At 43.3% G+C, this 25,453-nt stretch overlaps 1 protein-coding gene across 4 annotated transcripts in view; it reads right to left on the reverse strand.

Annotated features, from left to right (window-relative positions):
• LOC122556264 (nipped-B-like protein) overlaps positions 1-25,453 on the reverse strand; it is a 547,720-nt gene that overhangs the window by 298,880 nt on the left and 223,387 nt on the right. For all 4 annotated transcript variants that reach the window (XM_043702901.2, XM_043702895.2, XM_043702914.2 and 1 more), the window contains 2 exons: positions 12,043-12,114; positions 7,207-7,296 (listed from right to left, as the gene is read on the reverse strand). In XM_043702901.2, the coding sequence (XP_043558836.2) occupies positions 7,207-7,296; positions 12,043-12,114 (162 nt within the window). The remainder of the gene's footprint in view (positions 1-7,206; positions 7,297-12,042; positions 12,115-25,453) is intronic.

Below are 25,453 nucleotides of genomic sequence, written 5' to 3' on the forward strand. Positions count from 1 at the left end.
CTGCGCTTTTCCAGCGACACATCTTTAAGCTCTGATCCCCAGCATCTGCAGTCCTCACTTTCTCCCGATTGTTTGACTCACTTCTGTTCTTAACTTTACAGTGTCAGATTGATTTCTTTCCTCACTATCTTCTAAAAGATGAGAGATTTCACAAACAATCCAGATCTTTGTCAATATATCACTTCAGCTGCATCATACTAAACTTTTGCTATAAATTCTGTGTCCTATGATCTTAAACTCCACAACTACCTGAAGGAGCAGCCCTCCAAAAGCTGGTGCTTCCAAATAAACGTGTTGGACTGTAACCTGGTATTGTATGATTTTTAACTCTCCACAATAAATGATTTGATTTGATTTCATTTCATTTATTGTCATGCGTACCTAAGTAGAGAGAAAAGCTTTGAGCGCAATAAAGGCAGATCATAGTAAGAAAATACAGATCACAGGGTGAAAAAAACTTGGATAGAGTAAGACATACAGGTAACACTACACAGGGCGTGTGCTGGGCGAGATCAACATTAACAAGATCAGCATTACTTAAAGTAAAGAGTCCATTCATTAGTCTAATAACAGCAGGGAAGAAGCTGTTCTTGAATCTGCTGGTGCGTTTTCAAGCTTCTGTATCTTCTGCCAGACAGAAGAGGTTGTAGGTGAGCAGTACCGGAATGGGATGATGTTGGCAGCCTTTCCACGGCAACGAGACTTGCGAATGGAGACCACAGATAGGATGTTGGTTTATGTGATGGTCTGGACTGCGCACACAACCTTCTGTAGTTTTCTATGGTCCTGGGCACAACGGTTGCCATATCAGGCTGTTATGCACCCATACAATATGCTTTCTATGTTACACCTGTAAAAGTTGGTGAGGGTCCTTATGGTCATGGCACAACTGTAGTTGATGCCTCTACCAATCAGGGCCCACCTGCCAACCAATTAGTACTCTTCTCATTCTTGCAGTTTCCCTTTTTTTTCTTAGTGTTTCTTTTGAATTTTCTGATGAGTAAAAGATAAAAGTCTTCAGAAAAATATATTTCCTTTCCAGGAATGCAATAAATAAGGTTATAGAGAATTGACAGGGCACATGTGCAGTGACTGCAATGTGTGGAATCTGACAATGGTATTGAAGTTAAGTGCTTTGAGCAAATTCAGCTCAGAGTTGCAGCCATTGGATTTGGGGTGGTCTGGCTAGATGGATACAAAATTGGCTTGGTCATAGAAAATAGAGGGTAGTGGTTGAAGGGTATTTTTTTCAGAATGGAGACCGGCAACTAATGGCACTCCACAGGAACCACTCATGTCCTCTGTTGTTTGTAAATAATTACTAAGTTTGCAGATAACACAAAGCCTGGTGAAGTTGCTGATACTGCTGACTATTGTGAAAGGATACAACAGGATATATAGATAGATTGGTGACTTGGGAACAAATGGCAGATAGAGCTTAATCCAGGCAAACGCGAGGTGATGCATTTTCGAGGATCAAATTTAGGTGTGATTTCTCTTGTAAATGGCAGAATCCTTAGGAACATTAACATACGGACGGATCTGGGTGTGCAGGTCCACAGTACCCTAAAAGTGATTAAGGCAGCACATGGCATGCTTGCCTTCATCAGCCAGGGCCTAAGAGTACAAGAGTTGGCAAAGCATGTTCCAGCTATATAAAACCTTTGTTAGGCCATTTTCGGAGTATTGTGTGAAGTTTTGGTCGCCAGGGCAGCACAGTGGTTCAGTGGTTAGCACAGCACCAGGAACCCACGTTCGATTCCAACCTCGGGCAACAGTCTGTATGGAGTTTGAACATTGTCCCTGTGTCTGTGTGGGTTTCCTCCGGTTTCCTTCCACAATCCAAAGATGTGCAGGTTAGGTGAATTAGCTGCGCTAAATTGCCCTTAGTGCTCAAGAACGTGTAGGTTACATGCGTTAGTCAGGGGTAACTGTAGAGTAATAGGGGGATGGGTTTGGGGGGATACTCTTAGGAGGGTCAGTGTGGACTTGTTGGACCAAAGGGCCTGTTTCTGCACTGTAGGAACTCTAATCTAAGGTATCAGAATTTCTCTGAGAAGCTTTGGACAGAGTGCAGAGAAGCTTCACCAGGATGTTGCCTGGTCTTGAGGACATGGGCTGTGAAGAAAGATTAAAAAGACCAGCATTGTTTTCACTGGGAAGACGGCAGCTGAGAGGAGACCTGACAGTGTACTATAAAATTATGAGGGGCCCAGATAGGGTGGAGAATTAGAGGCTTTTTCCCCCGGGTTGAAATTTCAATTACAAGGGGGCACAGGTTCAAGGTGCAAAGTAGAAAGTTTGACAGAGATGCAAGAGGAAAGTTTTTCATGCAGAGCAATAGGACCTGGAACGCATTGCCAAAAGAGATGGTGAAAGCTGGCACACTTGTAACATTTAAGAGGCATCTGGATGGTTACATAAATAAGCTAAGCGTATGGCTAGCATACAAACATCATGACACCACTGTGCACCCCAACACACCGACCACCCTACCTTGTATCAGAAATATTTCAGAACTGACTTAAGACTCCTCCGTCCTATGAAATAATGATAGCACACAAACCAACAGCCAGACTTCGCCAGCTACTATCCAAAACAAAAGACATGCAGGATGAATGCGATATACAAAATACCATGCACCACTGCAAGAAACATTGGACAAACAGGTAGAAAACTCTCCACTAGAATACACAAGTCTCAGTTCGCAACAAAACGACACGACCAGTTCTTCCTCACATCAATACATACTGATAATAACACCAATTCAACTGGGACAACATTACAATACTGGGACAGGCAAAACAAAGACAAGCTCAGGAATTCCTGGAGGCCTGGTATTCATCCACTGGTGCCATAAACAAACATGTTGAAATACACCCCATCTACTGAACACTACAGTACAAGTCTGGAAATAGATCCGCCTGCCATGACAGACAGAACTGCATAAATTCTGGACGGATCACAACAACAGCGCTTCATCCGGAGGCTACACAGAAGTGAACGTCACCAATCAGGGGAAGAAACATTTTGGAAAAAAATTTTACAAGCAAATGGCTACCAAAAGGTTGATTTAAAGAAAAAAAACAAAAACATGAGTATGAACCAGTTAAGAATATAAAACAAATTAAGACATTCATGTGTAGCTTTCTAGGCCAGCATTGCCATCCCTAATTGCCCAAAGCGTGGCTAATACTGGAGTCAAGTCACATGTAGGCCAGATCTGGTGTTAACAGCAAATTTTCTTCCCTAAAGGACATTAATGAACCAGATGGCAAATCTCTAACGGTCACTTGATCACCATTAGGTTTACGTTTAATTCTAGATTTTTATTGTATTCAAATTTCCACAAATGCCATGGTGGGTTTTGAACTCATGTCACCAGAACATAAAATCATAGAGATGTACAGCACGGAAACATATCCTTTGGTCCAATTCGTCCATGCCGATCAGATATCCCAACCCCATCTAGTCCCACCTGCAAGCACCTGGTCCATATCCCTCCAAACCCTTCCTAGTCATTTACCCATCCAGATGCCTCTTAAATGCTGCAATTGTACTAGCCTCCACCACTTCCTCTGGCAGCTCATTCCATATACGTACCACCCTCAGAGTGAAAATGTTGCCTCTTAGGCCTCTTTTATATCTTTCCCCTCTCACCCTAAACCCATGCCCTCTAGTTCTGGACTCCCCCACCCCAGGGAGAAGACTTTGCCTATTTATCCTGTCCATGCCCCTCATGATTTTATAAACCTCAACAAGGTCATCCCTCAGCCTGGGAAATTTTACAACCTTCACACAAGTACTTGAATGAATAGTTGAAATGTCATCACTTTCAAGGCTATGGGCCTTGTGCTGGAAAGTGGGACTGGTGCAAATTTTGTGTGTTTTTTTGTTGGTGCAGACTTAAAAGCCAAAGAGCCCCTTCTGAACAGTATGATTCTGTGACTGGGAAAAATGACCATGAGGAACGAGGAGACATTAAACAAGTACTTGGTATCTGTCTTCAAACTAGAAAAACAGAGGATATATATGGAGAGTAACAAAGAGGTTAAAGCAGTGAGAAAATGAAAATAATTAGAATTAGAAAAGGCAAGCGAAGAAACTTACAGGACTAAAATTCTCAGGACCTAAATGGTCCTCATCTTAGGATTTTAAAAAAAAAATGTAACTTCAGAAATTGAGATTGTTAGCTATAATTTTTAACACATGCAAGATTGTGGAACTGCCAGATTGGAACTTAACAAAACTAACAATGCTATTTATTTAGGAGGGAAGCCTGTTGTGATGGGTGACTTTAACTTTCCCAGTATTGATTGGAACCTCCTTCGAGCGAAAGATTTGAATGGAGCTGTTTTTGTAAGGTGTGTTCAGGAGGAGGTGTGCTCAGTACATTGACAGGCCGACGAGGGGAGAGGCCATTCTAGGCTTGGTGCTTGGAAACAAGCCGGGGCAGGTATCAGATCTTGGGGTGGGAGAGCATTTTGGTGATAGTGACCACAACTGCCTCACATTCTACATAGCTATGGAGGAGGAGAGGATTAGGCAAAATGGGAGGATATTTAATTGGGGAAGATGAAACTATGATGCGATTAGACATGAGTTAGGAAGCATGGACTGGGAGCAATTGTTCCATGGTAAAGGCACTATAGACATGTGGAGACTGTATAATGAACAGTCGTTGCGAGTGATGAATAAATATGTCCATCTGAGACAGGCAAGAAGGGGTAAGATAAAGAAACCTTAGATGACGAGAGCGGTGGAGCTTCTCGTCAAAAGGAAGAAGGTAGCTTACATAAGGTAGAGGTAGCTAGGGTCAAGCTCAGCTCTAGAGAATTACAGGCAGGCAAGGAAGGAGTTTAAAAATGGTCTGAGGAGAGCCAGGAGGGGGCACAAGAAAGGCTTGGCAGAACGGATTAGGGAGAACACAAAGGTATTTTACACTTAGGTGAGGAATAAGAGAATGGTCAAAGAAAGAATAGTGCCGATCAGGGATAGCATAGGGAACTTGTGTGTGGAGTCCAAGGAGGTAGGGGAAGCCCTAAATGAGTTTTTTGCTTCTGTCTTTACGAAAGAAACAAACTCTGTAGTGAATGAAACCTTTGAAGAGCAGGTGCGCATGCTGGAATGGATAGAGATAGAGGAAGCTGATATGCTGAAAATTTAGTCAAACATTAAGATTGACAAGTCGCCAGGCCTGGACCAGATTTGTCCTCGGCTGCTTTGGGAAACGAGAAATGCGATTGCTTCACCACTTGCGAAGACCTTTGCATCCTCGCTCTCCACTGGAGTTGTACCTGAGGACTGGAGAGAGGCAAATGTAATTCCTCTCTTGAAGAAAGGAAATAGGGAAATTCCCGGCAATTACAGACCAGTAAGTCTCACGTCTATCGTCTGCAAGGTGTTAGAAAGGATTCTGAGGGATAGGATTTATGACCATCTGGAAGAGCATGGCTTGATTAAATGCAGTCAACACGGCTTTGTGAGTGGCAGGCCATGCCTCACAAACCTTATCGAGTTCTTTGAGGATATGACTAGAAAGGTTGATGAGGGTCGAGCTGTGGATGTGGTGTATATGGACTTCAGCAAGGCATTTGATAAGGTTCCCCCATGGTAGGCTCATTCAGAATGTCAGGAGGAATGGGATACAGGGGAACTTAGCTGTCTGGATACAGAACTGGCTGGCCAACAGAAGACAGCGAGTGGTAGTAGAAGGAAAACATTCTGCCTGGAAGTCAGTGGTGAGTGGTGTTCCACAGGGCTCTGTCCTTGGGCCTCTACTGTTTGTAATTTTTAATTAATGACTTGGATGAGGGGATTGAAGATTGGGTCAGCAAGTTTGCAGACGACACAAAGGTTGGAGGTGTCGTTGACAGTATAGAGGACTGTTGTAGGTTGCAGCGGGACATTGACAGGATGCAGAGATGGGCTGAGAGGTGGCTGGAGTTCAACCTGGATAAATGCGAGGTGATGCATTTTGGAAGGTCGAATTTGAAAGCTGAGTACAGGATTAAGGATAGGATTCTTGACAGTGTGGAGGAACAGAGGGATCTTGGGGTGCAGGTACATAGATCCCTTAAAATGGCCACCCAAGTGGACATGGTTGTTAAGAAAGCATATGGTGTTTTGGTTTTCATTAACAGGGGGATTGAGTTTAGGAGTCGTGAGATCTTGTTGCAGCTCTATAAAACTTTGGTTAGACCGCACTTGGAATACTGCATCCAGTTCTGGTTGCCCTATTATAGGAAAGATGTGGATGCTTTGGAGAGGGTTCAGAGGAGGTTTACCAGGATGCTGCCTGGAATGGAGGGCTTATCTTATGAGGAGAGGTTGACTGAGCTCGGACTTTTTTCATTGGAGAAAAGGAGGAGGAGAGGGGACCTAATTGAGGTATACAAGATAATGAGAGGCATAGATAGAGTCGATAGCCAGAGACTATTTCCCAGGGCAGAAATGGCTAACACGAGGGGTCATAGTTTTAAGCTAGTTGGAGGAAAGTATAGAGGGGATGTCAGAGGCAGGTTCTTTACAGAGTTGAGAGAGCATGCGTTGCCAGCAGCAGTTGTGGAAGCAAAGTCATTGGGGGTATTTGAGAGACTGCTGGACATGCATATGGTCACAGAAATTTGAGGGTGCATACATGAGGATCAACGGTCGGCACAACGTCGTGGGCTGAAGGGCCTGTTCTGTGCTGTACTGTTCTATGTTCTATAATATCAGTGATCGGGAAAGATCAAGATCTGATGAAAGGTCTCAAACTTCAAACAGTCACTCTTTCTGTTTCCAGGCAATGCCAGACTTACTGAATATTACCAACATTCTGTTTTGATTTCAGATTTACAGAATTTTGCTTAGTTTCTCTTTACTATTAGTAAAAGGTTACTTGCTTTTTCAGCAGCTCTAAAATACTTCATGACTTCACCCAAGAAAAGATACAAAATCACAAACAAAACTAGATGGCGCAGTGACTCTTTGGTCTCACCTGCTGCCCTTGCCTCATTCAACCTATCAATTTTACTCTGTCTGAAATCACTCTCCTTTGCTCCACTAAGTCATCTTAAAATCCATTAAAAATATTTAAAAAGTGGAAGCTGTGTGTGTTATGTTTTAGCATGACAATATAAAAATAGTCCAACCTCTCCCAATATTTTGATCAGCTCAGCTGCAATCACAAATAGACCTTAATGGTGGAAACTTAACACTTACCTAATGTAGTAAAATCCATATCCTCCAGATTTTCCAAGATGTTTTCCACTGTGGCTGTGAATCGTTTGAAAGTTGACGAATCCATCATTTCTATTATTTGATAAGAGACATATAAATTTCATGCTTCAAACAGTTCAAAATATCTTCCATATGGTTCAGCATTCAAAACCATCAGTTTTCAAAAAAAACATTACAGAATTCAAAATAGAACACTGCCACTCAGCCAATCATAGTGGTGTCACTTCTTTAAATAAGTCCCACTCCCCTGATCTTCCCCATAGTTTTCAGGAAATTAAATTACATTACGAAGTTACAATCAAATCTGCTTGCACTGTTCTTTTAGGCAGTACATTCCAGACCAGAAATCACTATTTTAAAAAAAAAAACTCATTGCGACACCCAATTTGTTGCCAATCATTAACACTGCTACTACTGAAAATAGCTCCTCTGTCTGGTTCCATGAAAATCATGAATGATTTTACGTTATTCTTTAACATTCTTGTATTTGGAGGAAATAGCACCACCTTCTCCAGATAATAAAGTCCCAGTACCACTCAATTTGTAAACAAGTCATCTGTCAAGATATTGGGAGCATTTAACTTTTTGTTTTAATAATGATTGAGATGCAGGAGTTGGTGGGAAAATCTGCCAATGTTGCAACAGTGGATAATAGTCGCCATTTGACAGATCTTACTCTTGAGAAATAGAAGGTCCTTGAAGAACATAAAGGAATCAGCAAAGAACTTAAACAAGAAATTATGGGGTCATGAAATGCCATTGACCAGATTAAGGAGAATGCCAAGGCGTTTTACACATATATTAGGAGCAAGTGGGTAACTAGGGGAAAGGGTAAGCAGAAGTGGGCATTGCAGATGCTGGAAATCAGAGTCAAGGTCAGTGGTGCTGGAAAAGGACAGCAGGTCAGGCAGCATCTGAGGAGCAGGGAAAGGGAAGGCCTATTTTGACTCTGATCTTCACGATCTGCAATCCTCACTTTCTCCTACCAGTATATGTATTTTTTTAAAATTTCCTTAGCCACCTTAAGAGTTAGAGACGTTAGTGTTTCCTTGATTGTTGCGTCAAAATGAGGGGACCAGGGCAGATTACTGGCAATCACTCCCAGGAGCTTGATGCAGTCCATCATCTCTATCCAACAATCTTCTCACCTGCTGCCGTCAGCATTCTGGGATGGGTCCCATCAGGTCGTGGGGACCTGCCCACCTGAATGATTTTCATAACACCCTTTTACATATTTACATGTTCCAGATTATCATCATATCCCTTCTAAGACCATCCATGAGTCCTTCCCCTTTGTGAATATCAGTGCAAAGCATTCGTTAACAAACCCACCCAATTTGGCCGACTCCACACTCCTTTATCCACGACTGGACCTTGCCTCTCCCTAGTTACTTGTTTGCTCCTTATATAAAATCCCGAGGGTTTTCCTTAATGCTGTTTGCCAAAGACATTTCATAAAACGTAGAACATTACAGCGCAGTATAGGCCCTTCAGCCCTCGAGGTTGCGCCACCCTGTCATACCAATCTGAAGCCCATCCCACCTACACTATTCCATGTACGTCCATATGCCTGTCCAATGATGACTTAAATGCACTTAAACTTGGCGAATCTACTACCGTTGCAGGCAAAGCATTCCATACCCTTACTACTCTCAGAGTAAAGAAACTACCTCTGACATCTGTCTTATACCTGTCTATTTCCCGGCCCCTTATTCCTTGTTTGGATCCTTTCCTGCACTCTTTGTAATCAGAGGACTCTGTCTGCCTTCATTTTCCTCAACCTTATACATGTCTCCTTTTCCTTTTGACTAAGCTCCAAATTTCTCTTGTCATTCAAGGTTCCCAAATCTTGCCAGCCTTATTGTTCGTTTTCATAAGATCATGCTGGCCCTGAACTCTAATCAACTGACCATTAAAAGATCCACACATGCCAGATGCACATTTGCCCTCAAACAGCCACCTCCAATCCACATTTTCCTGTTCCTGCCTAAGGAACAGATTTGGCGTGTCCTTGATAGGTATGTCCCTGTCAGGCAGAGAGGAAGTGATTAGGAGAATCAACATTTCGGACAAGATTCCTGAAGGGCTCATGCCCGATTCTCCTGCTACTTGGATGCTGCCTGACCTGCTGCGCTTTTCCAGCAACACATTTTCAGCTCTGATTTCCAGCATCTGCAGTCCTCACATTCTCCAGGAAGTGATAAGGTAAGGGAACCGTGGCTTACTACAGCAATTGTATCTCTTGTTAAGTGGAGGGAGGACGTTTATATAGGGTGAGAGGGGAAAGATATAAAAGAGACCTCGGGGTAACTTTTTCACACAGAGGGTGGTACATGTATGGAATGAATTGCCAGAGGAAGTGGTGGAGGCTGGTACAATTGCAACATTTGAGAGAGATTTGGATGGGTATATAAATAGGAAGGGTTTGGAGGGATATGGGCCGGGTGCTGGCAGGTGGGACTAGATTGGATTGGGATATCTGGTCGGCATGGACGGTTTGGACCGAAGGGTCTGTTTCCGTGCAGTACACCTCTATGACTCTATAAGTGGGAAGTTAAGTGGAGATCGGAGAGGTATTAAACAAACATCTTTTATCAGTTTTTACTCAGGAAAAGGAGAATATTGTAGAGGAGAAGAATGAGATACGAGATATTAGACTAGAAAGGATCGAGGTTAGGAAGGAAGAGATGTTATCAATTCTAGAAGGAGTGAAAGTAGACAAGTCCCCTGGGCTGGATGGGATTTATCAGAGGATTCTCTGGGAAGCTGGGGAGAAGATGGGAGGAGATAGCAGAACCTTTGGCCTTGATCTTTGAGTAGTCATTGTCTACAGGTTTAGTACCAGAGGACTGGAGGAGTGCAAATGTTGTGCCCTTGTTCAAGGTGACAGTAGAGATGACCCAGGTAATTATAGACCAGTGAGCCTTACTTCTGTTGTAGGAAGAATTTTGGAAAGGATTATGAGAGATAAGATTTATAATCATCTAGCAAGCAACAATTTGATTTTAGATAGTCAACATGGTTTTGTCAAGGGCAGGTCGTGTCTCACAAACCTCACTGAGTTTTTTGAGAAGGTGACCAAGCATGTAGATGAGGTTAGGGCAGTTGACATGGTGTACATGGACTTCAGTAAAGCCTTTGATAAGGTTCCACATGGTAGGCTGTTGGAGAAAATGCAGAGACGTGGAATTGAGGGTGATTTAGCAATTTGGATTAGAAACTGGCTTTCTGAAAGAAGGCAGTGTGTGGTGGTTGATGAAAATATTCAACCTGGAGTCTGGTTACTAGTGGTGTGCCACAAGGATGTGTTTTAGGACCACTGCTGTTTGTCATTTTTATAAATGACTTAGACACAGGCATAGGTGGATGGGTTAGTAAATTTGCAGATAACACTAAAGTCAGTGGAGTAGTGGACAGTGCAGAAGAATGTTACAGGTTGCAGGGGAACTTGGATAAACTGCAGAATTGGGCTGATGCACTTTTGGAAGAATAACAGGAAGGCAGAGGACTTGGTAGTGTGGATGTGCAAAGTGATCTTAGAGTCCATGTACATAGATCCCTGAAAGTTGCCACCCAGGCTGATAGTGCTGTTAAGAAGGCATACAGTGTGTTAGGCTTCATTGGCAGAGGGATCGAGATCCAGAGCCGCAATGTCATGCTGCAACTATACAAAACGCTAGAATGGCTGCACTTGGAATATTGTGTACAGTTCTGGTCGTCCCATTACAGGAGGATGTGGAAGCATTGGAAAAGGTGCAGAGGAGATTTACCAGGATGTTGCCTGGTCTGGAGAGAAGCTATGAGGAAAAGCTGAGACACTTTGGTCTATTCTAATTGGAAAAAAGGCGGCTAAGAGGGGATTTGATAAAGACATACAAGATGATCAGAGGATTAGATAGGATAGACAGTGAAAGTCTTTTTCCGAGGATGATGCCGTCAGCTGGTACGAGGGGACTTAATTATAAATTGAGGGGGTGATAGATTTAAAAGAGATGTCAAAGGCAGGTTCTTTATGCAGAGTGGTAAGGGCATGGAATGCCCTGCCTGCCAATGTAGTTAACTCAGCCACATTACAGAGATTAAACAATTCTTGGATAAGCACATACATGATGATGGGACAGTGTAGAGGGATGAGCTGACACTAGTTCACAGGTTGGGGCAACATCGAGAGCTGAAGGGCCTGTTCTGCGTTGTATTGTTCTATGTTCTATTGTGGTAGTTAGCCTTCTCCCAATTTAATATTTTCACCTGAGGACTACTCTTGCCCTTATCCATAAGTAGTTTAAAACTTACAGAACTATTTCAGTATTCCCAAAATGTTCCCCCACAGAAACACTGATCACCTGGCCAGTTAATTCCCCAATACAAGGCCCCTTTCTTACTTGGACTACTTACATATTGTTTTGGTGCTCACACACATTCTCCCACCATGTCAATATAGGGGAAGTTATCATTATCCACCGCAACAACACTGCTGTTTTTACATTTTTCCATAATCTGCCTACATATCTGTTCCTCTATCACCCAGTAGTCGTTGGGAGGCTTGTATTACAACCCCAGAGTGATTGCAGCTTTCCTGTTCCTGAGCTCTACCCATATGGCCTTGCTGGAGGAGCCCTCATTACAGCTGTGATATTTTCCCTCATCAGTTAATCTCTCTCTCTCGCTCGTCATGCTTGCCTGAAAATCAAAATCCTGGAGTGTCAAGCTGCAAGTCGTGTCCCTCTGTCAACTAACATTGTTACAGCATTTTAAAAGCCCAAAAGTAGTCAAAGTAGTCAAACTCCATGTCTGAAATATTTGAGATTGTGAATTTACCTTCAGGAGTAAGTTTAGGCTCATATGCTTTCCTCTTCTTTTGTTTTTCTCTTTTTCTCATTTTTTTGGCAACTGTAAATAAAAATTACATCAAGTCTCATACTTGGTAAAATTATGAAGTTTTGATTTAGTCAGTTACAGTCAAGATTACTATAATGAACAGCAAAAAACCAAATCAAATGACAATGCAGGACTGTAGGCATAAGCAGAACATGAAATTGTCAGAAACAGTGTACATTGTAAGCAAAGTACAGAAATATCACAGCACAAACATATGAACTATTCTTAGTCAGAAGGCATATTATATAAACATGTCTGGAGGCAGGCATGATTCGTAGCACTTTATCCGTACTGGCTAGCTACTGAGTCATCATGCTTTTTGAAACATCAGAATTTAATAATCTTTGCAAAGAAAAAAATACATAAGGCACACAAAGTTTTGAAACTTGTATGCGACTGTTTTAATCCTGATGGTACAAGTGCAAGCCTTCTTAAGTTCACTGGCATCCCAATGTCTAAACATCTTATTTGCCATAAAATTATATACCACAGAAAGTTATAATTTGGTTCATCATATTCAGCCAAGATTTAGTTATCTAAATGATTGCATTTGACTGCTCTTTCCCCACAGCCTAACAGATGTGCTTGGCACATTGCCTACTGAATAATGGCATAAACCAGAGATGTGACAATATCTCTGCACACATATGTGACGATACATATGCTTTCTCTGCACACAGTTCCTCAATCTCTTTGAAAAGATACTGAACACTCAGTGAAAGATGAATTCATAAGAAATTATTAAGCTGTGATTATTTTCAAGTCGGATGAACATATACAAGTTCCATTAAGTATGGATGCATTTGCCATAAAGGGAATGTAGAGGTTCACCAATCTAATGATCCTGCATTCTCCAAAGTTTAGAATAATTAAAGGTGATCTCATGGAAGTTTACAAAATTCTACACAGCTAGACATGGGAGAAGTAATGTTTTCCCTTACTTGGTAGTGGGGTGCCCCAGAACCAGGGGACAGTCTCTTAATAAGGAGTAAGCTAACTAGAAATGAGATGAGAAGGAATTCCTTCATTCAGAGGGTACTAAATCTTTAGGATGGTATGACATGAGGCAAGAGGGAGCCAAAATTAATTGGAAGCGGAGGTCACCAGGAAAGACATTGGAGCAGCAATCACAAGAGTTTCTGTGACGCACAGCAGAAATTCATCTTAAAGAAGAATAATCAATGTAAGAGGAGGACAAGGCAACCATGGTTGACAATGGACAGAGACAACATTAATACAAAATAAAAGTTGGCAGTTAGGAAAGGAAAGGTAACATTAGCATTCATGTAAAGAGGACAAGAATACAAGAGCAGAAATGCATTGCTGGGGCTGTATAAGGTTCTGGTCAGATCATATTTGTAATATTGAGAGCAGTTTTGGGAACTGTATCGAAGGAGGTGTGGACTGGCATTGGAGGGGGTCCAGAGGTTTACAAGGGCTTGTCATTGGAGATGGGGTTGTGGTCTAGGTCTATACTCCATGCGGTTTAGAAGGATTTTGGTTGGTTTGGTTAGGGAAGATCCCATCAAGACTTACAGAATACTGAGGCCTCAAAGTGAAGGGACAGCCCGTAGAACTGAGATATAGAGTAATTTCTTCAGCCAGAGGGTGGTTAGTCTCTGGAATTTACCGCAGAAGGCTGTAGAGATAATGCTCATAGCATTCAAAACAAGGTAGATGAGTTAACGGCAAAAATCATCGCAAAGGAGTATGATTTAGTAGCCTTTACAGAGACACGGTTGCAGGATGACCATGATGGGAATTAAATATCTAGAGGTATCAGACTATTTAGAAGGACAGGTGAAAAGGTAAGGGAAGTGGTGTAGCTTTGATATTTAAAGGATGACATCACACCAGCAGAGAGATGATACAGGTTCAACAGAGAATAACGCTGAATCCAATTGAGTGGAAATTAGAAATTCTAAGAAGAAATGGATAGGCGTAGTCAATAGGCCACCAAACAATAACATCACATTGGGGTGGACAATAAATGATTAAATATCCAATGCCTGTAAAAATGGTACAGCACCTATCATGGAGGATTTTAATCTCTATCAACTGGTTGAACCAGGTTGGTCAAGGCAGCCTCAAGGAGGAGTTCATTAAATGTATCCATGATAGTTTCCGCCAATAGTATGCAATGGAACAAGCCATCCTAGGTCCGGGGTAATGAGACAGGAATAATTAATGATCTCATAGTGAGAGATCCTCTTGGAAGGAGCGGTCACAGAATGGTTGAATTTAGAATATAGATGGAATGTGAGAAGATAAAATCCAATACCAGGGTCCTGTGCTAAAACAAAAGAGGCTACAACAAGATAAGGGAGGAGTTGGCTACAGTAGACTGGAACTAAAGACTATATGATGGGACAATTGAGGAACAGTGGAGGACTCTCAAAGCAGTTTTTAAAGTGCTCAGTGAAAGTATATACCAGAGAAAAAGAAGCACTATAGGAAAGGGGGAATCTACCATGATGTCTAAGGAAATAAGGGACACTACCAAATGAAAAGATAAGGCATATGAAGTGGGAAAGACCAGTGGGAAACTAGAAGATTGGGAAAACTTTAAAGGTCAACAGAAATCCACAAAAAAAGCTATAAAGAAAACTAAGATAGATTATGAGAGTAAACTAGCTCAGAATATGAAGGCAGATAGCAAAGGTTTCTACAAATATATAAAACAAAATGTGGCGAACAATGTGAACACTGGTCCTTTAGAGGATGAGAAGGTGAATTTAATAACTGGAAATGAAGAGACAGCCAAGGCACTGAACAGGTATCTTGGGTCAGTCTTCACAGTGGAGGACACAGATAACATGCCAATAACTGATGACAAGGAGATAAAGATAAGTAAGGACCTAGAAACAATGAAAATAGTCATTTGGGCAAACAAATGGAGCTAAAGGTAAACAAGTCTCCTAGCCTGGATGAAATGCATCCCAGGGTACTAAAACAATGATGGGAGAAATAGCAAATGCACTCGTAATTTTCCAAAATTCGCTGGATTCTGGGGTAGTTCCAGCAAATCGGAAAACAGCATGTGCGATATTACTGTTTAAAAAGAGGTAGACAAAAGATGGGGAATTATAGGCTGGTTAGTGGGGAAAATGCTTCAATCTATCAAGGAAGAAATAGCAAAATATCTCGATAGAAATTGTCCCATTGGATAGATGCAGCATGGGTTCATGAAAGGCAGGTCATGTTTAACTAATCTACTGGACTTCTATGAAGACATTACGAGTGTGGTGGACAACAGGGACCCGGTATATGTGGTGTACCTAGATTTCTAAAAAGCATTCGACAAGGTGTGGCATAAGATAAAGATGCACGGTTTTATGGGCAATATATTAGCGTGGATAGAGGATTGGTTAACTAATAGGAAACAAAGTGCGGATAATGGAGTGCTTTGCTGGTTGGCGAAGAGTGCTGTGCATCAGGGATCAGTGTTGGGACCGCAATTGTTCACAATTTACACAAGTGATTGAGAATTGGGGACAATGTGCATTGTGTCAAAGTTAGATGACACTAAGATAGGTGCAGGGGTAAATGTAGGGGAATGGGTCTGGGTGGGTGCGCTTCGGCGGGTCGGTGTGGACTTGTTGGGCCGAAGGGCCAGTTTCCACACTGTAAGTAATCTAATCTAATCTAATCAAATCAGTGGCAGAGCAAAGTGTGCAGAGGGATATAGATAGTTTGAGTGAGCAGGCAAAGGTCTGGCAAATGGAGTACAATGCAGATAAATATGAAGTCATTCATTTTGGTAGCAACAACAGTAAAAAGGACTATTATTTGAATGGTACAAAATTGCAGCATGCTGCTGTGCAAACAGACCTGGTTGTCTTTGTGCATGAATCACAGAAGATTGGTTTGCAGGTGCAACAGGTAGTTCAGGCAGCAAATTAAGAGCAGAAAGGTTAAGTTGCAGCTGCATGGGGTGCTGATGAGGCTACACATGGAGTACTACATGCAGTTTTGGTCTTCTTACATGAGAAGTGGAGAGGGTGCAAAAGGAGATTCACTAAGTTGATTCCAGAGTTGAGGAGGTGGGTTTATGAGGACAAACTGAGTAACTGGGATTATATTCATTGGACTTTAGTGAGTTTTGAGAAGATGTATAGCTCAGGTTGAGGTTCTGGATCTAAGTTTGCTCGCTGAGCTGGAAGGTTTGTTTTTAGACGTTTTATCACCAAACTAGGTAACATCATCAGTGAGTCTCCAGTGAAGCGTTGGTGTTATGTCCTGTTTTCAATTTGTGTTTGGGTTTTCTCGGGCTGGCAATGTCAGTTCCTGTGCTGGTGATGTCATTTCCTGTTCTTTTTCTCAGAGGGTGGTAGATGGGGTCCAAATCGATGTGATTGTTCATAGAGTACCAGTTGGAATGCCATACTTCTTATAAGTGTCTGTGTTTGACGTGACCTAGGATGGATGTGTTGTCCCAGTCGAAGTGGTGTCCTTCCTCATCTGTATTTAAAGATGATTCGGAGATGCCAGTTTTGTACAAAGTTAAAAATCACACAACACCAGGTAATAGTCCAACAGGTTTAATTGTAAAGCTAGTGTGCTTCCAATTAAACCTGATTTTGAGTGCGAGCAGCAGCAGAGTGTAAAGAAACCCGGAAGGCTACAGCTAAGGTGAGACAGTTTGTTTTAAAATTACTTACCGGTAGCGGGCAGCGGTGTTTTTTTTTCTCTTCACAGAAAGAGCGGGAGCAGCAGGGGGAAGTGACGAAGACCAGGGGGCAGCCAGGTAGGTTTTTTCCCTATAAAAGCGCGCAGAAGAACCCGAGGCACTACAGAGGTAGTGTCTCCCACCCGCCCTCCTCCTCTAACCTAATAATAAGACCCGTTGTGGTAAGTAGGTAAGTGCTGCATTTTGCTTGTTTTAATCTTTACACCAAGATTTTTTTTTAAAAAAAGGTTACTTTTAGAGGGATGGCAGTGAAGGCAGTGCAATGTTCCTCTTGCAACATATTTGAGGTGAGGGATGCCATGGTCGTCCCTGCTGATTACACTTGCAGGAAGTGCACCCATCTCCAACTCCTCCAAGACCGTGTTAGGGAACTGGAGCTGGAGTTGGATGAACTTAGGATCATTCGGGAGGCAGAGGAGGTCATAGATCAGAGCTTTAGGGAAATAGTAACTCCAAAGATTGCAGACAGATGGGTGACAGTGAGGGGGACTGGGAGGAAGCAGCCAGTGCAGGGACCCCCTGCGGCCGTTCCCCTCAAGAACAAGAATACGGTTTTGGATACTTGTGGGGGGGACGACTTACCAGGGGTAAGCAATGGGGTTCAGGCCTCTGGCATGGAGCCTGTCCCCGTTGTTCAGAAGGGAAGGGTGGAGAAGAGCAGAGTAACAGTAATTGGGGACTCAATAGTTCGGGGCACAGATAGGCGGTTTTGTGGGGGCGAAAGACTCAAGTTTGGTATGTTGCCTCCCAGGTGCAAGGGTACGTGATGTCTCTGATCGTGTTTTCCGGGTCCTTAAGGGGGAGGGGGAGCAGCCCGAAGTCGTGGTCCATATTAGTATCAACGACGTAGGTAGGAGAAGGGCTGAGGATGTTAGGCAGGCTTTCAGGGAGCTAGGTTGGAAGCTCAGAGTTGGAACAAACAGAGTTGTCTCTGGTTTGTTACCCATGCCACGTGATAGAGAGTCGTGGAATAGGGAGAGAGAACAGTTAAATGCGTGGCTACAGGGATGGTGCAGGAGGGAGGGATTCCGGTATTTGGATAACTGAGGTTCTTTCTGGGGAAGGTGGGACCTCTATAAACAGGATGGTCTACACCTGAACCTGAGGGGCACCAGTATCCTTGGCGGGAAGTTTGCTAGTGCTCTTGGGGGGGGGTTTAAACTAACTCTGCAGGGGCATGGGAACCTGGACTGTAGCTTTAGGGTGCAGGACCTGGAGTGTAGGGCGGTTAGGAACATGGCATCAATCTCAAAGGAGGGTGCCTGTAAACAGGAAAGTGTCTTGAAGTGTGTATACTTCAATGCAAGAAGTATACGAAATAAGGTAGGTGAACTTGCAACGTGGGTTGGTACCTGGGACTTCGATGTTGTGGCTATTACGGAGACATGGGTAGAACAGGACAGGATTGGCTGTTGCAGGTTCCAGGGTTTAAATGTTTTAGTAGGGTCAGAGGTGGGGGTAAAAGAGGGGGAGGTGTGGCATTGCTTGTCAAAGATCGTATTACAGCAGTGGAAAGGACGATGGATGAAGACTCGCCATCTGAGGTAGTTTGGGCTGAGGTTAGGAAAAGGAAAGGTGAGGTCACCCTGTTAGGAGTTTTTTTACAGGCCTCCTAATAGTCCTGGAAACGTAGAAGAAAGGATTGCGAGGATGATTCAGGAGAAGAGTGAAAGTAATAGGGTGGTTGTTATGGGGGACTTTAACTTTCCTGATATTGATTGGGAAAGCTATAGCTCTAGTTCGTTAGATGGGTCGGTGTTTGTCCAATGTGTGCAGGATGGTTTCCTGACACAATATGTAGATAGGCCAACAAGAGGTGAGGCCATACTGGATTTGGTTCTGGGTAACGAACCAGGCCAGGTGTTAGAATTAGAGGTAGGTGAGCACTTTGGGGACAGTGACCATAATTCGGTGACATTTACTCTAGTGATGGAGAGGGATAAGTGTGCACTGCAGGGCAAGAGTTATAGCTGGGAGCAGGGAAATTATGATGCGGTGAGGCATGACTTAGGATGCGTGGCTTGGAAAAGTAGGCTTCAAGGCAAGGGCGTAATTGATATGTGGAGCTTGTTCAAGGAGCAACTATTGAGTGTCCTTGATAAGTATGTACCTGTCAGACAGGGAGGAAAGCGTCGTGTGAGGGAGCCGTGGTTTAATAAAGAATTGGAATCCCTTGTTAAATGGAAGAGGGCGGCCTATGTAAAGATGAGGCATGAAGGTTCAATTGGAGCGATTGAGAGTTATAAGGTAGCTAGGAAGGACCTGAAGAGAGAGCTAAGAGCAGCAAGGACGGGACATGAAAGGTCCTTAGTTGGTAGGATTAGGGAAAACCCCAAGGCTTTCTATAGGTATGTCAGGAATAAAAGAATGACTAGGGTAGGAATAGGTCCAGTCAAGGATAGTAGTGAGAAGTTGCGTGTGGAAGCTGAAGAGATTGGGGAGACACTGAATGAATACGTTTCGTCAGTATTCACTCAGGAACAGGACATTGTTGCCGATGTGAATACTGAGTCACAATTAAGTAGAATGGATGGCTTTGAGGTATGTAGAGAAGAGGTGTTAGAAATTCTGGAAAGGGTGAAAATAGATAAGTCCCCTGGGCCTGATGGCATTTATCCTAGGATTCTCTGGGAAGCAAGGGAGGAGATTGCAGAGCCATTGACCTTGATTTTTATGTCCTCGTTGTCTACAGGAATAGTGCCAGAAGACTGGAGGCTAGCAAATGTGGTTCCCTTGTTCAAAAAGTGGAGTAGGGAGAACCCTAGTAACTATAGGCCGGTGAGTCTCACTTCTGTAGTGGGCAAAGTCTTAGAGAGAATTGTAAGGGATAGGATTTATGAACATCTGGATAGGAATAATGTGATCAAGGATAGTTAGCATGGTTTTGTGAAGGGCAGGTCGAGCCTCACAAACCTTATTGAATTCTTTGAGAAGGTGACTAAGGAGATGGACGAGGGGAAAGCGGTAGATGTGGTGTATATGGATTTTAGTAAGGCATTTGATAAAGTTCCCCATGGTAGGCTACTGCAAAAAATAGGGAGGTATGGCATTGAGGGGGAGTTGGAGGTTTGGATTAGGAATTGGCTGGCTGGAAGAAGACAGAGGGTAGTAGTTGATGGTAAAGGTTCATCTTGGAGTGCAGTTACTAGCGGTGTTCCGCAAAGATCTGTTTTGGGACCATTGCTGTTTGTCATTTTTATAAATGACCTGGAGGAGGGGCTAGAAGGTTGGGTGAGCAAGTTTGCGGATGATACAAAAGTCGGAGGAGTTGATGACAGTGAGGAAGGATGTGGCAGGTTACAGCGGGATATAGATAAGCTGCAGAACTGGGCAGAAAGGTGGCAAATGGAGTTCAATGTAGGTAAGTGTGAGGTGATTCACTTTGGTAAGAGTAACAAAAAGATGGGGTACTGGGCTAATGGTCGGATACTTGGTAGTGTGGATGAGCAGAGGGATCTTGGTGTCCATGTACACAGATCTTTGAAAGTTGCCATCCAGGTAAATAGTGCGGTGAAGGCGGCATATGGCGTACTGGCTTTTATTGGTAGAGGAACTGAGTTCCGGAGTCCTGAGATCATGTTGCAGTTGTATAAGACTCTGGTGCGGCCGCACCTGGAGTATTGTGTGCAGTTTTGGTCGCCATACTATAGGAAGGATGTGGAACCACTTGGGGTTGTTTTCATTGGCGAAAAGGAGGTTTAGGGGTGACTTGATAGAGATGTACAAGATGATTAGGGGTTTAGATAGGGTTGACCGTGAGAACCTTTTTCCACGTATGGAGTCAGCTATTACGAGGGGGCATAGCTTTAAATTAAGGGGTGGTAGGTATAGGACAGATGTTAGGGGTAGGTTCTTTACTCAGCGAGTCGTGAGTTCATGGAATGCCCTGCCAGTAGCAGTGGTGGACTCTCCCTCTTTATGGGCTTTTAAACGGGCATTGGATAGGCATAGGAGGATAGAGCAGATGAATGCATGGCTAAGGAGCTGGTGTATGGGTGAAGGATTCACAATTTTGGATCATTGGAATCTCTTTTGGGGTACAAGTGACCTGTACAAGGAGGATGGATTGCACCTAAATTGGAAGGGGACTAATATACTGGCAGGGAAATTTGCTAGAACTGCTTGGGAGGATTTAAACTAGTAAGGTGGTGGGGTAGGACCCAGGGAGATAGCAAGGAAAGAGATCGATCAGAGATGGGTACAGCTGAGAACAGACATGAGTCAAACAGTCAGGGACAAGGAAGGACTAATAAATTTATTTCAATGCAAGGAGCCTAACAGAGAAGGCAGATGAACTCAGGGCATGGTTAGGAACATGGGACTGGGATATCATAGCAATTACGGAAACATGGCTCAGGGACGGGCAGGACTGGCAGCTTAATGTTCCAGGATACAAATGCTACAGGAAGGATAGAAAGGGAGGCAAGAGAGGAGGGGGAGTGGCATTTTTGATAAGGGATAGCATTACAGCTGTACTGAGGGAGGAGATTCCCAGAAATACATCCAGGGAAGTTATTTGGAACTGAGAAATAAGAAAGGGATGATCATCTTATTGGGATTGTATTATAGACCCCCCAATAGTCAGAGGGAAATTGAGAAACAAACTTGTAAGGAGATCTCAGCAATCTGTAAGAATAATAGGGTGGTTATGGTAGGGGATTTTAACTTTCCAAACATCGACTGGGACTGCTATAGTGTTAAAGGTTTAGATGGAGAGGAATTTTTGAAGTGTGTACAAGACAATTTTCTGATTCAGTATGTGGATGTACCTACTAGAGAAGGTGCAAATCTTGACCTACTCTTGGGAAATAAGGCAGGGCAGGTGACTGAGGTGTCAGTGGAGGAGCACTTTGAGGCCAGCGACCATAATTCTATTTGTTTTAAAATAGTGATGGCAAAGGATAGACCAGATCTAAAAGTTGAAGTTCTAAATTGGAGAAAGGCCAATTTCGACGGTATTAGGCAAGAACTTTCAAAAGCTGATTGGAGGCAGATGTTCACAGGTAAAGGGACGGTTGAAAAATGGGAAGCCATCAGAAATGAGATAACAAGAATCCAGAGGAAGTATATACCTGTCAGGGTGAAAGGGAAGGCTGGTAAGTGTAGGGAATGCTGGATGACTAAAGAAATTGAGGGTTTGGTTAAGAAAAAGAAGGAAGCATATGTCAGGTATAGACAGGATAGATCGAGTGAATCCTTAGAAGAGTATAAAGGAAGTAGGAGTATACTTAAGAGGGAAATCAGGAGGGCAAAAAGGGGACATAAGATAGCTTTGGCAAATAGAAATAAGGAGAATCCAAAGGATTTTTACAAATATATTAAGGACAAAAGGGTAACTAGGGAGAGAATAGGGCCCCTCAAAGATCAGCAAGGTGGCCTTTGTGTGGAGCCACAGAAAATGGGGGAGATACTGAATGAATATTTTGCATCAGTATTTACTGTGGAAAAGGACATGGAAGATATTGACTGGAGGGAAATAGAGGGTGACATCTTGCAAAATGTCCAGATTACAGAGGAGGAAGTGCTGGATGTCTTGAAATGGTTAAAGGTGGATAAATCCCCAGGGCCTGATCAGGTACACCCGAGAACTCTGTGGGTAGCTAGAGAAGTGATTGCTGGGCATCTTGCTGAGATATTTGTATCATAGATAGTTACAGGTGAGGTGCCGGAAGACTGGAGGTTGACAAAACGTGGTGCCAATGTTTAAGAAGGGCGGTAAAGACAAGCCAGGGAACTATAGGCCAGTGAGCCTGACGTCGGTGGTGGGCAAGTTGTTGGAGGGAATCCTGAGGGACAGGATGTACATGTATTTGGAAAGGCAAGAACTGATTCGGGATAGTCAACATGGCTTTGTGCGTGGGAAATCATGTCGCACAAACTTGACTGAGTTTTTTGAAGTAGCAAAGATGATTGATGAGGGCAGAGCAGATGTGATCTATAGGGACTTCAGTAAGGCGTTCGACAAGGTTCCCCATGGGAGACTGATTAGCAAGGTTAGATCTCATGGAATACAGGGAAAACTAGCCATTTGGATACTGAACTGGCTCAAAGGTAGAAGACAGAGGGTGGTGGTGGAAGGTTGTTTTTCAGACTGGAGGCCTGTGACCAGTGGAGTGCCACAAGGATCGGTGCTGGGCCCTCTACGTTTTGTCATTTACATAAATGATTTGGATGCAAGCATTTGGATGGGTATATGAATAGGAAGGGTTTGGAGGGATATGGGCCGGGTGCTGGCAGGTGGGACGAGATTGCGTTGGGATATCTGGTCGACATGGACAGGTTGGACCAAAGGGTCTGTTTCCATGCTGTACATCTCTATGACTTTGAGTTAGTGAGGCACAACCTCCCCTGCTCAAATCCATGCTGATTATCGCTTCTAAACACTTATAGATCTTGTCACGCAAAATCTTTTCCAATAATTTTCCTTATCACTGACATGAAGCTCACAAGCCTGTAATTTCCTGGATTATCCTTGTTACCATTTTTAAACATTGGGACACATAATGGGATATATGACATATGATGTTTAAATAAATTTTGCAAATTGCAATCTTAGAACACTAGTGGATAATCAAGAATGACTATCCAGAAAGAAGCAATTCCATTAGGAGTTAGTAAAACACCAAATTACCAATCTCACTAAAATGCTCCTTCTTGAGGAGCTGAAGCAGTAGCATGCAGTAGGAGAAACCTTCTACTAGAAAGAAAAGGCTGACAGTGATGCTCAGTGCAACAGAGCAAACTACACCAGGTGCTAGAGATCTCAAAGATCGTGTGGAGGGCTGCTGAATGTGGCAACAGGACATTGACGGGATGCAAAACTGGGCTGATAAGTGGCAGATGGAGTTTAACCTGGAAAAAGTGTCAATTCATTCACTTGGGAAGGTCAAATCTGAATGCAGAACACAGGGTTAAAGGCAGGATTCTTGGCGATATGGAGGAACACAGGGATCTTGGGGTCCATGTCTATAGATCCCTCAAAGTTCCCACTTAGGTTAATAAGGTTGTTGAGGCATATGGTGTGTTGGCTTTCATTAGCAGGGGGATTGAATTTAAGAGTCAGGAGGTTATGCTGCAGCTCTATACAGTCCTGGTTAGACCACACTTGAAACATTGTGCTCAGTTCTAGTCACCTCATCATGGGAAAGATATGGAAGCTTTAGAGAGGGGGTCCAGAGGAGGTTTACCAGGATGCTGCCGGGACTGGAGGGCATGTCTTATGAAGAAAAGTTAAGGGAGCTAGGGCTTTTCTCATTGGAGTGAAGGTGATGAGAGGCATAGATAGATTGAGTAGACACAGACTTTTTCCCATGGCAGAAATGGCTATCATGAGGGGGCATAATCTTAAGATCATTGGAGGAAGGTTTAGGGGAGATGTCAGAGGTAGGTTCTTTACAGAGTGGTGGGTGCGTGGAATATACTGCCAGCAGTAGGCGAAAGTGGGTACTGCAGATGCTGGAGATTAGAGTCAAGAGAGTGGTGCACTATCTGCACCACCCTCCCCTTTGACCTATCACCTTTACCCCCACCTCCATCATCTACTGCATTCTCAGCTACCTTTCCCCAAGCCCCACCCCCTCCCAGAGGCTACCAGCCTCATTCCTGATGAAGGGCTGTTGCCTGAAATATCAATTTTCCTGCTTCTTGGATGCTGCCTGACCTACTGTGCTTTTCTAGCACTACACTCTTGCCAGCAGTAGAAGAGTCAGATACATTAGGGACATTTAAGCGACTCTTGGATTGGCATGGTAGTACAATGAAGGATGGTAGTACAATGAAGGATATGTAGTTTAGTTTGATTTTTCAGCAGGGTAGAAGGCCAGCACTACATGAAGGGCCAAAGGGCTGTACTGTGCTGTACTGTCCTATGTCCTAAAAGCAAAGCACTGACAAAACTCAGCAGGTTTTTCACTGTGGTGAGAGAAAGAGATAAGTTTTTGAGGCTCAAGACACTTATTTTGAACTTAACAGGAACTGAAAACTGCATGTGTGGTCAACGCAGGGTTTCATACAGGCTTATTCCAACCCTGACATCATAGACATAAAGAGTATCATCTTTGTAAAAGACAGGTGCAACTCAGTCTCATGCTAATGAAACAACACTGCAGGCTGTTTCTGTGCATGAGCTCTCATTGCTTCCATTACAGCAATGCCCAGAAAACACAGCTGTGTAGGCAAAAAGTAGGAAAAGTATGTGCAGCAAGTAGAAGTGTGGGAAAAGATCAGGGAAAGATGTCACACAACCAAACGGTATCCAGTTATGGTAGTGTATGTAAAGGGAAATAGATCACAGAATCACAAGAGGAGACCATTCAATCCATCACATCTACCCCAGAGGTGATGGTAATGGTAGGTCTTTTCCTGACTTTTCCTTCTCTTCATATAAAACAAAGACTTCCAGCTTTCTTCAGTTTTGAAGTAGCCCCACTGTGCTTGTCTATTACCAGACTGATTCCTGTGATGACAGGACTGAGGTATGTGAAGAGATGGAATGGTTAGGACTATACTCACTAGAGCTTAGAAGAACATGGAGGAATCGGAGAGAAATCTACAAAATTCTACAGGATGAGACAGGGCAGATGCAGAAGGATGGTCCAATAATAGGGGACTAGGCCATTTAGGACTGAGATGACGAGCTAGTATTCTGATACCACCTTTGAG

Source organism: Chiloscyllium plagiosum, unplaced genomic scaffold (genome assembly GCF_037043375.1).
Source record: "Chiloscyllium plagiosum isolate Xiang-an unplaced genomic scaffold, Cpla_swu_hap1 HiC_scaffold_2, whole genome shotgun sequence".
Classification (NCBI taxonomy): Eukaryota; Metazoa; Chordata; class Chondrichthyes; order Orectolobiformes; family Hemiscylliidae; genus Chiloscyllium; species Chiloscyllium plagiosum.